The sequence below is a fragment of the Eucyclogobius newberryi genome, unplaced genomic scaffold, assembly GCF_026437365.1.
Source record: "Eucyclogobius newberryi isolate DKJ021-1_F unplaced genomic scaffold, fEucNew1.0.hap1 SCAF_5, whole genome shotgun sequence".
Classification (NCBI taxonomy): domain Eukaryota; kingdom Metazoa; phylum Chordata; class Actinopteri; order Gobiiformes; family Gobiidae; genus Eucyclogobius; species Eucyclogobius newberryi.
In genome coordinates this window covers 40,481,834-40,498,188 of record NW_027316167.1, presented here as the reverse complement: position 1 = coordinate 40,498,188, position 16,355 = coordinate 40,481,834, and the positions used below count along the sequence as shown (strand labels likewise).

The 16,355-nt window shown below is 43.0% G+C and overlaps 1 protein-coding gene across 1 annotated transcript in view; it reads left to right on the top strand.

Moving 5' to 3' along the window:
- Window positions 1-246: 246 nt before the first annotated feature.
- Window positions 247-16,355, top strand: part of plaat1l (phospholipase A and acyltransferase 1-like) — a 34,906-nt gene continuing 18,797 nt past the window's right edge. Inside the window, exons 1-2 of the mRNA XM_072465443.1 lie at window positions 247-386; window positions 1,823-1,952. Coding sequence (XP_072321544.1) covers window positions 378-386; window positions 1,823-1,952 — 139 coding nt within the window. The 5' untranslated portion in view covers window positions 247-377. The remainder of the gene's footprint in view (window positions 387-1,822; window positions 1,953-16,355) is intronic.

The window sequence follows — 16,355 nt, the reverse complement described above, 5'->3', positions numbered from 1 at the left end:
AAGTTGATAGTATTCGTCATGATGGGCCTAGATAAGAAGAACATGCAAACTGCTCTGTGATAATGGCTCACTTCTCCTTCTGTAGGTGGTGTTCTCGGAAGAAGCTCATGATGTTGTCGAGGCGAGGAGCATGTGTCTGTGGGCGGGGCAGACAGAGGCGGTGCACTCTTCTGGAACTACAGCTCTGACACAGTCCAACAGCTGCAGTCAAGCTCCACCGCAGAGGAACTCCACCGAGCTCCACCAAAACTCCACCGAACTCCTCCGAACTCCACCAAACTCCACCGAGCTCCACCAAAACTCTTCTGAACTCCACCAAACTCCACCGAGCTCCACCAAGACTCCTCTGAACTCCACCGAACTCCACCCGACGCCACATGGGGCTCGTAAGTCACTGTAACACACTTTTACTCCAAATGTTCCAAAGTGTTGATGTTATGGTGAGAAATGACCTGAATGTTAGCAATGAAATGAAAGGAGGGATGGTTCTGCTGCGGTGGAGGTGAAGAGAAGGGCTTTACGTGAAAGGATGGAGAGAAGGAGGACTGTATGTGAAAGGATGGAGAGAAGGAGGACTGTATGTGAAAGGATGGAGAGAAGGAGGACTGTATGTGAAAGGATGGAGAGAAGGAGGACTGTATGTGAAAGGATGGAGAGAAGGAGGACTGTATGTGAAAGGATGGAGAGAAGGAGGACTGTATGTGAAAGGATGGAGAGAAGGAGGACTGTATGTGAAAGGATGGAGAGAAGAAGGGATGTACGCCTCCTCAGACTGACCACACCTCCTCAGACTGACCACACCTCCTCAGACTGACCACGCCTCCTCAGACTGACCACACCTCCTCAGACTGACCACACCTCCTCAGACTGACCACGCCTCCCACACCTCCTTAGACTGACCACACCTCCTCAGACTGACCACACCTCCTCAGACTGACCACGCCTCCTCAGACTGACCACACCTCCTCAGACTGACCACACCTCCTCAGACTGACCACGCCTCCCACACCTCCTTAGACTGACCACACCTCCTCAGACTGACCACACCTCCTCAGACTGACCACGCCTCCTCAGACTGACCACACCTCCTCAGACTGACCACACCTCCTCAGACTGACCACGCCTCCCACACCTCCTTAGACTGACCACACCTCCTCAGACTGACCACACCTCCTCAGATTCAGAGTGTCAGGTGTGTGAAAATGGGAAGGCTCCTTCATCTCGGTTGACGGTGTCAGTATGTCGCTTCCTGATTTCGATGTTCTCCTTGATCCAGAGTTGGAACTTTCACGTTTCAGCTCCTTTGACACAAGCCTCGTCCGAGTCCAGGATATGATTATTACTTTTGCATATAAATACTATGAACCACAAAAACACAATAATCATACCATGAAGACAGAATAAACTTTACCTTTACTTAAGTGTCCTTCCCTCATCAGTAGTTTACTCTGAGCTTTGTGCCATTCACTCCTTCATGAGTTTAAATTAAAGCCATGGCCCCAGGGCCCTGGCTCTGGCTCTCTGCCCCCTATCGTCAGACAGTATACTTGTATAATTTAGGCTCAAGCGCTCGGAAAATCCTGTTTTCACCTACCCCCTATTTTTTCTATTATTAACCCATTTTACATCAACAATGCAGTTTACAATGCATAAAACAACAAATTATAATAGAATAATATAGTTTATTTTCAAATATCCAGAAAAAGCACATTATGTCTCCTTTTCCTAGCTCCACTCATAAAGAAGTATTATACTGACCGTTAAATGACCACAGCAGGACACGGGACCTTCTTCCTGACTCACTGTTATCTCTCTCCTGCAGAAGAACTCCACCCCCACAGTGTACCCCGGTGACATCATCGAGTACCCCAGAAACAAATTCTTCTCCCACTTTGGAGTGTACTATGGAGAGAAGGACGGCGTTCCCTACGTGGCCCACCTGACCTCCCGGGGTCAGTCACAGACACAAGCTCAGATTGAAATGAGAAGCAGATGTGCTCAGCTTTATTCTGGGGTGTTCTACCTGTTCTACCTGTTCTACATGTTCTTCATGTTCTACCTGTTCTACATGTTCTTCATGTTCTACCTGTTCTATCTGTTCTATCTGTTCTACCTGTTCTACCTGTTCTACATGTTCTTCATGTTCTACCTGTTCTACATGTTCTTCATGTTCTACCTGTTCTATCTGTTCTATCTGTTCTACCTGTTCTACATGTTCTTCATGTTCTACCTGTTCTATCTGTTCTACCTGTTCTACCTGTTCTTCATGTTCTACCTGTTCTATCTGTTCTAGCTGTTCTATCTGTTCTATCTGTTCTACCTGTTCTTTATGTTCTACCTGTTCTATCTGTTCTACCTGTTCTACCTGTTCTACCTGTTCTATCTGTTCTATCTGTTCTACCTGTTCTTTATGTTCTACCTGTTCTACCTGTTCTACCTGTTCTACCTGTTCTATCTGTTCTATCTGTTCTACCTGTTCTTTATGTTCTACCTGTTCTACCTGTTCTTCATGTTCTACCTGTTCTATCTGTTCTAGCTGTTCTATCTGTTCTATCTGTTCTACCTGTTCTTTATGTTCTACCTGTTCTATCTGTTCTACCTGTTCTACCTGTTCTACCTGTTCTATCTGTTCTATCTGTTCTACCTGTTCTTCATGTTCTACCTGTTCTATCTGTTCTATCTGTTCTACCTGTTCTTCATTTTCTACCTGTTCTATCTGTTCTATCTGTTCTACCTCTTCTTCATGTTCTACCTGTTCTATCTGTTCTTCATGTTCTACCTGTTCTACCTGTTCTACATGTTCTTCATGTTCTACCTGTTCTACCTGTTCTATCTGTTCTATCTGTTCTACCTGTTCTACATGTTCTTCATGTTCTACCTATTCTATCTGTTCTATCTGTTCTACCTGTTCTTCATGTTCTACCTGTTCTATCTGTTCTATCTGTTCTACCTGTTCTTCATGTTCTACCTGTTCTACATGTTCTTCATGTTCTACCTGTTCTATCTGTTCTATCTGTTCTACCTGTTCAACATGTTCTACCTGTTCTACCTGTTCTATCTGTTCTTCATGTTCTACCTGTTCTTCATGTTCTATCTGTTCTATCTGTTCTACCTGTTCTACCTGTTCTACCTGTTCTACCTGTTCTACATGTTCTTCATGTTCTATCTGTTCTATCTGTTCTACCTGTTCAACATGTTGTACCTGTTCTATCTGTTCTACCTGTTCAACATGTTCTACCTGTTCTATCTGTTCTTCATGTTCTACCTGTTCTACATGTTCTACCTGTTCTTCATGTTCTACCTGTTCTACCTGTTCTACCTTTTCTATCTGTTCTACCTGTTCTTCATGTTCTACCTGTTCTATCTGTTCTACCTGTTCTTCATGTTCTACCTGTTCTATCTGTTCTACCTGTTCTTCATGTTCTACCTGTTCTATCGGTTCTTCATGTTCTACCTGTTCTACCTGTTCTACATGTTCTTCATGTTCTACCTGTTCTATCTGTTCTATCTGTTCTACCTGTTCTACCTGTTCTACATGTTCTACCTGTTCTATCTGTTCTACCTGTTCTACCTGTTCTACATGTTCTTCATGTTCTACCTGTTCTATCAGTTCTATCTGTTCTACCTGTTCTTCATGTTCTACCTGTTCTATCTGTTCCACCTGTTCTACCTGTTCAACATGTTCTACCTGTTCTATCTGTTCTTCATGTTCTACCTGTTCTACATGTTCTACCTGTTCTACTTGTTCTTCATGTTCTACCTGTTCTACATGTTCTACCTGTTCTACCTGTTCTATCTGTTCTACCTGTTCAACATGTTCTACCTGTTCTATCTGTTCTTCATGTTCTACCTGTTCTACCTGTTCTACATGTTCTACCTGTTCTACCTGTTCTTCATGTTCTTCATGTTCTACCTGTTCTACCTGTTCTATCTGTTCTACCTGTTCAACATGTTCTTCATGTTCTACCTGTTCTATCTGTTCTATCTGTTCTACCTGTTCAACATGTTCTACCTGTTCTATCTGTTCTATCTGTTCTACCTGTTCTACCTGTTCTACCTGTTATACCTGTTCTTCATGTTCTACCTGTTCTACATGTTCTACCTGTTCTATCTGTTCTACCTGTTCTTCATGTTCTACCTGTTCTACATGTTCTTCATGTTCTACCTGTTCTATCCGTTCTATCTGTTCTACCTGTTCTACCTGTTCTATCTGTTCTACCTGTTCTATCTGTTCTATCTGTTCTACCTGTTCTTCATGTTCTACCTGTTCTACCTGTTCTACCTGTTCTATCTGTTCTACCTGTTCAACATGTTCTACCTGTTCTATCGGTTCTTCATGTTCTACCTGTTCTACCTGTTCTACATGTTCTACCTGTTCTATCTGTTCTTCATGTTCTACCTGTTCTACCTGTTCTACCTGTTCTACATGTTCTACCTGTTCTATCTGTTCTTCATGTTCTACCTGTTCTACCTGTTCTACATGTTCTACCTGTTCTACCTGTTCTACATGTTCTTCATGTTCTTCATGTTATACCTGTTCTATCTGTTCTATCTGTTCTACCTGTTCAACATGTTCTTCATGTTCTACCTGTTCTATCTGTTCTATCTGTTCTACCTGTTCAACATGTTCTACCTGTTCTATCTGTTCTACCTGTTCTACCTGTTCTACCTGTTCTTCATGTTCTACCTGTTCTACATGTTCTACCTGTTCTATCTGTTCTACCTGTTCTTCATGTTCTACCTGTTCTACATGTTCTTCATGTTCTACCTGTTCTATCTGTTCTACCTGTTCTACCTGTTCTACCTGTTCTATCTGTTCTACCTGTTCTATCTGTTCTATCTGTTCTACCTGTTCTTCATGTTCAACATGTTCTACCTGTTCTACCTGTTCTACCTGTTCAACATGTTCTACCTGTTCTATCGGTTCTTCATGTTCTACCTGTTCTACCTGTTCTACATGTTCTACCTGTTCTACCTGTTCTTCCTGTTCTACCTGTTCTATCTGTTCTACCTGTTCTACCTGTTCTACCTGTTCTACATGTTCTTCATGTTCTACCTGTTCTATCTGTTCTATCTGTTCTACCTGTTCAACATGTTCTACCTGTTCTACCTGTTCTATCTGTTCTTCATGTTCTACCTGTTCTTCATGTTCTATCTGTTCTATCTGTTCTACCTGTTCTACCTGTTGTAAATGTTCTTCATGTTCTACCTGTTCTATCTGTTCTATCTGTTCTACCTGTTCAACATGTTCTACCTGTTCTATCTGTTCTATCTGTTCTTCATGTTCTACCTGTTCTACATGTTCTACCTTTTCTACATGTTCTTCATGTTCTACCTGTTCTACATGTTCTACCTGTTCTATCTGTTCTACCTGTTCTTCATGTTCTACCTGTTCTATCTGTTCTACCCGTTCTTCATGTTCTACCTGTTCTACCTGTTCTATCGGTTCTTCATGTTCTACTTGTTCTACCTGTTCTACATGTTCTACCTGTTCTACCTGTTCTACATGTTCTTCATGTTCTACCTGTTCTATCTGTTCTATCTGTTCTACCTGTTCTACCTGTTCTACATGTTCTACCTGTTCTATCTGTTCTATCTGTTCTATCTGTTCTACCTGTTCAACATGTTCTACCTGTTCTATCTGTTCTACCTGTTCAACATGTTCTACCTGTTCTACCTGTTCTACCTGTTCTACATGTTCTTCATGTTCTATCTGTTCTACCTGTTCTACATGTTCTTCATATTCTACCTGTTCTACCTGTTCTATCTGTTCTATCTGTTCTTCATGTTCTACCTGTTCTATCTGTTCTATCTGTTCTACCTGTTCAACATGTTCTACCTGTTCTACCTGTTGTATCGGTTCTTCATGTTCTACCTGTTCTACCTGTTCTACATGTTCTACCTGTTCTACCTGTTCTTCATGTTCTACCTGTTCTACATGTTCTACCTGTTCTATCTGTTCTACCTGTTCTTCATGTTCTACCTGTTCTATCTGTTCTACCTGTTCTACCTGTTCTACCTGTTCTACCTGTTCTTCATGTTCTACCTGTTCTATCTGTTCTACCTGTTCTTCATGTTCTACCTGTTCTTCATGTTCTACCTGTTCTACATGTTCTACCTGTTCTTCATGTTCTACCTGTTCTTCATGTTCTACATGTTCTACCTGTTCTTCATGTTCTACCTGTTCTATCTGTTCTACCTGTTCTACCTGTTCTACCTGTTCTACCTGTTCTTCATGTTCTACCTGTTCTATCTGTTCTACCTGTTCTTCATGTTCTACCTGTTCTTCATGTTCTACCTGTTCTACATGTTCTACCTGTTCTTCATGTTCTACCTGTTCTTCATGTTCTACATGTTCTACCTGTTCTTCATGTTCTACATGTTCTACATGTTCTATCTGTTCTACCTGTTCTACCTGTTCTACCTGTTCTTCATGTTCTACCTGTTCTACCTGTTCTACATGTTCTATCTGTTCTACCTGTTCTACCTGTTCTACATGTTCTACCTGTTCTACCTGTTCTACCTGTTCTGTCTGTTCTACCTGTTCAACATGTTCTACCTGTTCTACCTGTTCTTCATGTTCTACCTGTTCTATCTGTTCTACATGTTCTACCTGTTCTACCTGTTCTACCTGTTCTTCATGTTCTACCTGTTCTATCTGTTCTACATGTTCTACCTGTTCTACCTGTTCTACCTGTTCTACCTGTTCTTCATGTTCTACCTGTTTTACATGTTCTACCTGTTCTTCTTGTTCTACCTGTTCTACCTGTTCTTCATGTTCTACCTGTTCTACCTGTTCTACCTGTTCTTCATGTTCTACCTGTTCTACATGTTCTACCTGTTCTATCTGTTCTACCTGTTCTTCATGTTCTACCTGTTCTACATGTTCTTCATGTTCTACCTGTTCTATCTGTTCTACCTGTTCTACCTGTTCTATCTGTTCTACCTGTTCTATCTGTTCTATCTGTTCTACCTGTTCTTCATGTTCAACATGTTCTACCTGTTCTACCTGTTCAACATGTTCTACCTGTTCTATCGGTTCTTCATGTTCTACCTGTTCTACCTGTTCTACATGTTCTACCTGTTCTACCTGTTCTTCCTGTTCTACCTGTTCTATCTGTTCTATCTGTTCTACCTGTTCTACCTGTTCTACATGTTCTTCATGTTCTACCTGTTCTATCTGTTCTACCTGTTCTACCTGTTCTACCAGTTCTTCATGTTCTACCTGTTCTACATGTTCTACCTGTTCTATCTGTTCTACCTGTTCTTCATGTTCTACCTGTTCTACATGTTCTTCATGTTCTACCTGTTCTATCTGTTCTACCTGTTCTACCTGTTCTATCTGTTCTACCTGTTCTATCTGTTCTATCTGTTCTACCTGTTCTTCATGTTCAACATGTTCTACCTGTTCTACCTGTTCAACATGTTCTACCTGTTCTATCGGTTCTTCATGTTCTACCTGTTCTATCTGTTCTACCTGTTCTACCTGATCTACCAGTTCTTCATGTTCTACCTGTTCTACATGTTCTACCTGTTCTATCTGTTCTACCTGTTCTTCATGTTCTACCTGTTCTACATGTTCTTCATGTTCTACCTGTTCTATCTGTTCTACCTGTTCTACCTGTTCTATCTGTTCTACCTGTTCTATCTGTTCTATCTGTTCTACCTGTTCTTCATGTTCAACATGTTCTACCTGTTCTACCTGTTCAACATGTTCTACCTGTTCTATCGGTTCTTCATGTTCTACCTGTTCTACCTGTTCTACATGTTCTACCTGTTCTACCTGTTCTTCCTGTTCTATCTGTTCTATCTGTTCTACCTGTTCTACCTGTTCTACATGTTCTTCATGTTCTACCTGTTCTATCTGTTCTATCTGTTCTACCTGTTCAACATGTTCTACCTGTTCTACCTGTTCTATCTGTTCTTCATGTTCTACCTGTTCTTCATGTTCTATCTGTTCTATCTGTTCTACCTGTTCTACCTGTTCTACCTGTTGTAAATGTTCTTCATGTTCTACCTGTTCTATCTGTTCTATCTGTTCTACCTGTTCAACATGTTCTACCTGTTCTATCTGTTCTATCTGTTCTTCATGTTCTACCTGTTCTACATGTTCTACCTTTTCTACATGTTCTTCATGTTCTACCTGTTCTACATGTTCTACCTGTTCTACCTGTTCTATCTGTTCTTCATGTTCTACCTGTTCTACCTGTTCTACATGTTCTACCTGTTCTACCTGTTCTACATGTTCTTCATGTTCTTCATGTTATACCTGTTCTATCTGTTCTATCTGTTCTACCTGTTCAACATGTTCTTCATGTTCTACCTGTTCTATCTGTTCTATCTGTTCTACCTGTTCAACATGTTCTACCTGTTCTATCTGTTCTACCTGTTCTACCTGTTCTACCTGTTCTTCATGTTCTACCTGTTCTACATGTTCTACCTGTTCTATCTGTTCTACCTGTTCTTCATGTTCTACCTGTTCTACATGTTCTTCATGTTCTACCTGTTCTATCTGTTCTACCTGTTCTACCTGTTCTACCTGTTCTATCTGTTCTACCTGTTCTATCTGTTCTATCTGTTCTACCTGTTCTTCATGTTCAACATGTTCTACCTGTTCTACCTGTTCTACCTGTTCAACATGTTTTACCTGTTCTATCGGTTCTTCATGTTCTACCTGTTCTACCTGTTCTACATGTTCTACCTGTTCTACCTGTTCTTCCTGTTCTACCTGTTCTATCTGTTCTACCTGTTCTACCTGTTCTACCTGTTCTACATGTTCTTCATGTTCTACCTGTTCTATCTGTTCTATCTGTTCTACCTGTTCAACATGTTCTACCTGTTCTACCTGTTCTATCTGTTCTTCATGTTCTACCTGTTCTTCATGTTCTATCTGTTCTATCTGTTCTACCTGTTCTACCTGTTGTAAATGTTCTTCATGTTCTACCTGTTCTATCTGTTCTATCTGTTCTACCTGTTCAACATGTTCTACCTGTTCTATCTGTTCTATCTGTTCTTCATGTTCTACCTGTTCTACATGTTCTACCTTTTCTACATGTTCTTCATGTTCTACCTGTTCTACATGTTCTACCTGTTCTATCTGTTCTACCTGTTCTTCATGTTCTACCTGTTCTATCTGTTCTACCCGTTCTTCATGTTCTACCTGTTCTACCTGTTCTATCGGTTCTTCATGTTCTACTTGTTCTACCTGTTCTACATGTTCTACCTGTTCTACCTGTTCTACATGTTCTTCATGTTCTACCTGTTCTATCTGTTCTATCTGTTCTACCTGTTCTACCTGTTCTACATGTTCTACCTGTTCTATCTGTTCTATCTGTTCTATCTGTTCTACCTGTTCAACATGTTCTACCTGTTCTATCTGTTCTACCTGTTCAACATGTTCTACCTGTTCTACCTGTTCTACCTGTTCTACATGTTCTTCATGTTCTATCTGTTCTACCTGTTCTACATGTTCTTCATATTCTACCTGTTCTACCTGTTCTATCTGTTCTATCTGTTCTTCATGTTCTACCTGTTCTATCTGTTCTATCTGTTCTACCTGTTCAACATGTTCTACCTGTTCTACCTGTTGTATCGGTTCTTCATGTTCTACCTGTTCTACCTGTTCTACATGTTCTACCTGTTCTACCTGTTCTTCATGTTCTACCTGTTCTACATGTTCTACCTGTTCTATCTGTTCTACCTGTTCTTCATGTTCTACCTGTTCTATCTGTTCTACCTGTTCTACCTGTTCTACCTGTTCTACCTGTTCTTCATGTTCTACCTGTTCTATCTGTTCTACCTGTTCTTCATGTTCTACCTGTTCTTCATGTTCTACCTGTTCTACATGTTCTACCTGTTCTTCATGTTCTACCTGTTCTTCATGTTCTACATGTTCTACCTGTTCTTCATGTTCTACCTGTTCTATCTGTTCTACCTGTTCTACCTGTTCTACCTGTTCTACCTGTTCTTCATGTTCTACCTGTTCTATCTGTTCTACCTGTTCTTCATGTTCTACCTGTTCTACATGTTCTACCTGTTCTATCTGTTCTACCTGTTCTTCATGTTCTACCTGTTCTACATGTTCTTCATGTTCTACCTGTTCTATCTGTTCTACCTGTTCTACCTGTTCTATCTGTTCTACCTGTTCTATCTGTTCTATCTGTTCTACCTGTTCTTCATGTTCAACATGTTCTACCTGTTCTACCTGTTCAACATGTTCTACCTGTTCTATCGGTTCTTCATGTTCTACCTGTTCTACCTGTTCTACATGTTCTACCTGTTCTACCTGTTCTTCCTGTTCTACCTGTTCTATCTGTTCTATCTGTTCTACCTGTTCTACCTGTTCTACATGTTCTTCATGTTCTACCTGTTCTATCTGTTCTACCTGTTCTACCTGTTCTACCAGTTCTTCATGTTCTACCTGTTCTACATGTTCTACCTGTTCTATCTGTTCTACCTGTTCTTCATGTTCTACCTGTTCTACATGTTCTTCATGTTCTACCTGTTCTATCTGTTCTACCTGTTCTACCTGTTCTATCTGTTCTACCTGTTCTATCTGTTCTATCTGTTCTACCTGTTCTTCATGTTCAACATGTTCTACCTGTTCTACCTGTTCAACATGTTCTACCTGTTCTATCGGTTCTTCATGTTCTACCTGTTCTATCTGTTCTACCTGTTCTACCTGATCTACCAGTTCTTCATGTTCTACCTGTTCTACATGTTCTACCTGTTCTATCTGTTCTACCTGTTCTTCATGTTCTACCTGTTCTACATGTTCTTCATGTTCTACCTGTTCTATCTGTTCTACCTGTTCTACCTGTTCTATCTGTTCTACCTGTTCTATCTGTTCTATCTGTTCTACCTGTTCTTCATGTTCAACATGTTCTACCTGTTCTACCTGTTCAACATGTTCTACCTGTTCTATCGGTTCTTCATGTTCTACCTGTTCTACCTGTTCTACATGTTCTACCTGTTCTACCTGTTCTTCCTGTTCTATCTGTTCTATCTGTTCTACCTGTTCTACCTGTTCTACATGTTCTTCATGTTCTACCTGTTCTATCTGTTCTATCTGTTCTACCTGTTCAACATGTTCTACCTGTTCTACCTGTTCTATCTGTTCTTCATGTTCTACCTGTTCTTCATGTTCTATCTGTTCTATCTGTTCTACCTGTTCTACCTGTTCTACCTGTTGTAAATGTTCTTCATGTTCTACCTGTTCTATCTGTTCTATCTGTTCTACCTGTTCAACATGTTCTACCTGTTCTATCTGTTCTATCTGTTCTTCATGTTCTACCTGTTCTACATGTTCTACCTTTTCTACATGTTCTTCATGTTCTACCTGTTCTACATGTTCTACCTGTTCTACCTGTTCTATCTGTTCTACCTGTTCTTCATGTTCTACCTGTTCTATCTGTTCTACCCGTTCTTCATGTTCTACCTGTTCTACCTGTTCTATCGGTTCTTCATGTTCTACTTGTTCTACCTGTTCTACATGTTCTACCTGTTCTACCTGTTCTACATGTTCTTCATGTTCTACCTGTTCTATCTGTTCTATCTGTTCTACCTGTTCTACCTGTTCTATCTGTTCTATCTGTTCTATCTGTTCTACCTGTTCAACATGTTCTACCTGTTCTATCTGTTCTACCTGTTCAACATGTTCTACCTGTTCTACCTGTTCTACCTGTTCTACATGTTCTTCATGTTCTATCTGTTCTACCTGTTCTACCTGTTCTACATGTTCTTCATATTCTACCTGTTCTACCTGTTCTATCTGTTCTATCTGTTCTTCATGTTCTACCTGTTCTATCTGTTCTATCTGTTATACCTGTTCAACATGTTCTACCTGTTCTACCTGTTGTATCGGTTCTTCATGTTCTACCTGTTCTACCTGTTCTACATGTTCTACCTGTTCTACCTGTTCTTCATGTTCTACCTGTTCTACATGTTCTACCTGTTCTATCTGTTCTACCTGTTCTTCATGTTCTACCTGTTCTATCTGTTCTACCTGTTCTACCTGTTCTACCTGTTCTACCTGTTCTTCATGTTCTACCTGTTCTATCTGTTCTACCTGTTCTTCATGTTCTACCTGTTCTTCATGTTCTACCTGTTCTACATGTTCTACCTGTTCTTCATGTTCTACCTGTTCTTCATGTTCTACATGTTCTACCTGTTCTTCATGTTCTACATGTTCTACATGTTCTATCTGTTCTACCTGTTCTACCTGTTCTACCTGTTCTACCTGTTCTTCATGTTCTACCTGTTCTACCTGTTCTACATGTTCTATCTGTTCTACCTGTTCTACATGTTCTACCTGTTCTACATGTTCTACCTGTTCTACCTGTTCTACCTGTTCTGTCTGTTCTTCATGTTCTACATGTTCTACATGTTCTATCTGTTCTACCTGTTCTACCTGTTCTACCTGTTCTACCTGTTCTTCATGTTCTACCTGTTCTACCTGTTCTACATGTTCTATCTGTTCTACCTGTTCTACATGTTCTACCTGTTCTACATGTTCTACCTGTTCTACCTGTTCTACCTGTTCTGTCTGTTCTACCTGTTCAACATGTTCTACCTGTTCTATCTGTTCTACCTGTTCAACATGTTCTTCATGTTCTACCTGTTCTATCTGTTCTACATGTTCTACCTGTTCTACATGTTCTACCTGTTCTACCTGTTCTACCTGTTCTTCATGTTCTACCTGTTCTATCTGTTCTACATGTTCTACCTGTTCTACCTGTTCTACCTGTTCTTCATGTTCTACCTGTTTTACATGTTCTACCTGTTCTTCTTGTTCTACCTGTTCTACCTGTTCTTCATGTTCTACCTGTTCTACCTGTTCTTCATGTTCTACCTGTTCTACCTGTTCTTCATGTTCTACCTGTTCTACCTGTTCTACCTGTTCTTCATGTTCTACCTGTTCTACATGTTCTACCTGTTCTTCATGTTCTACCTGTTCTACCTGTTCTTCATGTTCTACCTGTTCTTCATGTTCTACCTGTTCTACATGTTCTACCTGTTCTTCATGTTCTACATGTTCTACCTGTTCTACCTGTTCTACCTGTTCTACCTGTTCTACATGTTCTACATGTTCTACCTGTTCAACATGTTCACCTGTTCAACATGTTCTACCTGTTCTTCATGTTCTATCTGTTCTACCTGTTCAACATGTTCTACCTGTTCTACCTGTTCTACCTGTTCTTCATGTTCTACCAGGATATTGCAGGCCCTTGTTTAAAGTGCAGGGTACTTTTCCCGCTTTGAAGCGTAACTCATTCCTTTGACCTTCCAGTGCAGATGCTTAACTCACTGCACCACTGTGGATCTCATTTCATACATTCAGAGTCAGAAGTGAAAACTCCTCCTCTCTTTGGCGTTTTCTTTGAGCCGTTACAGCCTCGTGGACATGTCCTCTCCATAATGCAGCCGTTACAGCCTCCTGGACATGTCCTCTCCATAATGCAGCCGTTACAGCCTTGTGGACATGTCCTCTCCATAATGCAGCCGTTACAGCCTCGTGGACATGTCCTCTCCATAATACAGCCGTTACAGCCTCGTGGACATGTCCTCTCCATAATGCAGCCGTTACAGCGGCGTGGACATGTCCTCTCCATAATGCAGCCGTTACAGCCTCGTGGACATGTCCTCTCCATAATGCAGCCGTTACAGCCTCGTGGACATGTCCTCTCCATAATGCAGCCGTTACAGCCTCGTGGACATGTCCTCTCCATAATGCAGCCGTTACAGCGGCGTGGACATGTCCTCTCCATAATGCAGCCGTTACAGCCTCGTGGACATGTCCTCTCCATAATGCAGCCGTTACAGCCTCGTGGACATGTCCTCTCCATAATGCAGCCGTTACAGCCTCGTGGACATGTCCTCTCCATAATGCAGCCGTTACAGCCTCGTGGACATGTCCTCTCCATAATGCAGCCGTTACAGCCTCGTGGACATGTCCTCTCCATAATGCAGCCGTTACAGCCTCGTGGACATGTCCTCTCCATAATGCAGCCGTTACAGCCTCGTGGACATGTCCTCTCCATAATGCAGCCGTTACAGCGGCGTGGACATGTCCTCTCCATAATGCAGCCGTTACAGCCTCGTGGACATGTCCTCTCCATAATGCAGCCGTTACAGCGGCGTGGACATGTCCTCTCCATAATGCAGCCGTTACAGCCTCGTGGACATGTCCTCTCCATAATGCAGCCGTTACAGCCTCGTGGACATGTCCTCTCCATAATGCAGCCGTTACAGCCTCGTGGACATGTCCTCTCCATAATGCAGCTGTTACAGCCTCGTGGACATGTCCTCTCCATAATGCAGCCGTTACAGCCTCGTGGACATGTCCTCTCCATAATGCAGCCGTTACAGCCTCGTGGACATGTCCTCTCCATAATGCAGCCGTTACAGCCTCGTGGACATGTCCTCTCCATAATGCAGCCGTTACAGCCTCGTGGACATGTCCTCTCCATAATGCAGCCGTTACAGCCTCGTGGACATGTCCTCTCCATAATGCAGCCGTTACAGCCTCGTGGACATGTCCTCTCCATAATGCAGCCGTTACAGCCTCGTGGACATGTCCTCTCCATAATGCAGCCGTTACAGCGGCGTGGACATGTCCTCTCCATAATGCAGCCGTTACAGCGGCGTGGACATGTCCTCTCCATAATGCAGCCGTTACAGCCTCGTGGACATGTCCTCTCCATAATGCAGCCGTTACAGCGGCGTGGACATGTCCTCTCCATAATGCAGCCGTTACAGCCTCGTGGACATGTCCTCTCCATAATGCAGCCGTTACAGCGGCGTGGACATGTCCTCTCCATAATGCAGCCGTTACAGCCTCGTGGACATGTCCTCTCCATAATGCAGCCGTTACAGCCTCGTGGACATGTCCTCTCCATAATGCAGCCGTTACAGCGGCGTGGACATGTCCTCTCCATAATGCAGCCGTTACAGCCTCGTGGACATGTCCTCTCCATAATGCAGCCGTTACAGCCTCGTGGACATGTCCTCTCCATAATGCAGCCGTTACAGCCTCGTGGACATGTCCTCTCCATAATGCAGCCGTTACAGCCTCGTGGACATGTCCTCTCCATAATGCAGCCGTTACAGCCTCGTGGACATGTCCTCTCCATAATGCAGCCGTTACAGCCTCGTGGACATGTCCTCTCCATAATGCAGCCGTTACAGCCTCGTGGACATGTCCTCTCCATAATGCAGCCGTTACAGCCTCGTGGACATGTCCTCTCCATAATGCAGCCGTTACAGCCTCGTGGACATGTCCTCTCCATAATGCAGCCGTTACAGCCTCGTGGACATGTCCTCTCCATAATGCAGCCGTTACAGCCTCGTGGACATGTCCTCTCCATAATGCAGCCGTTACAGCCTCGTGGACATGTCCTCTCCATAATGCAGCCGTTACAGCCTCGTGGACATGTCCTCTCCATAATGCAGCCGTTACAGCCTCGTGGACATGTCCTCTCCATAATGCAGCCGTTACAGCCTCGTGGACATGTCCTCTCCATAATGCAGCCGTTACAGCGGCGTGGACATGTCCTCTCCATAATGCAGCCGTTACAGCCTCGTGGACATGTCCTCTCCATAATGCAGCCGTTACAGCGGCGTGGACATGTCCTCTCCATAATGCAGCCGTTACAGCCTCGTGGACATGTCCTCTCCATAATGCAGCCGTTACAGCGGCGTGGACATGTCCTCTCCATAATGCAGCCGTTACAGCCTCGTGGACATGTCCTCTCCATAATGCAGCCGTTACAGCCTCGTGGACATGTCCTCTCCATAATGCAGCCGTTACAGCGGCGTGGACATGTCCTCTCCATAATGCAGCCGTTACAGCCTCGTGGACATGTCCTCTCCATAATGCAGCCGTTACAGCCTCGTGGACATGTCCTCTCCATAATGCAGCCGTTACAGCCTCGTGGACATGTCCTCTCCATAATGCAGCCGTTACAGCCTCGTGGACATGTCCTCTCCATAATGCAGCCGTTACAGCCTCGTGGACATGTCCTCTCCATAATGCAGCCGTTACAGCCTCGTGGACATGTCCTCTCCATAATGCAGCCGTTACAGCCTCGTGGACATGTCCTCTCCATAATGCAGCCGTTACAGCCTCGTGGACATGTCCTCTCCATAATGCAGCCGTTACAGCCTCGTGGACATGTCCTCTCCATAATGCAGCCGTTACAGCCTCGTGGACATGTCCTCTCCATAATGCAGCCGTTACAGCCTCGTGGACATGTCCTCTCCATAATGCAGCCGTTACAGCCTCGTGGACATGTCCTCTCCATAATGCAGCCGTTACAGCCTCGTGGACATGTCCTCTCCATAATGCAGCCGTTACC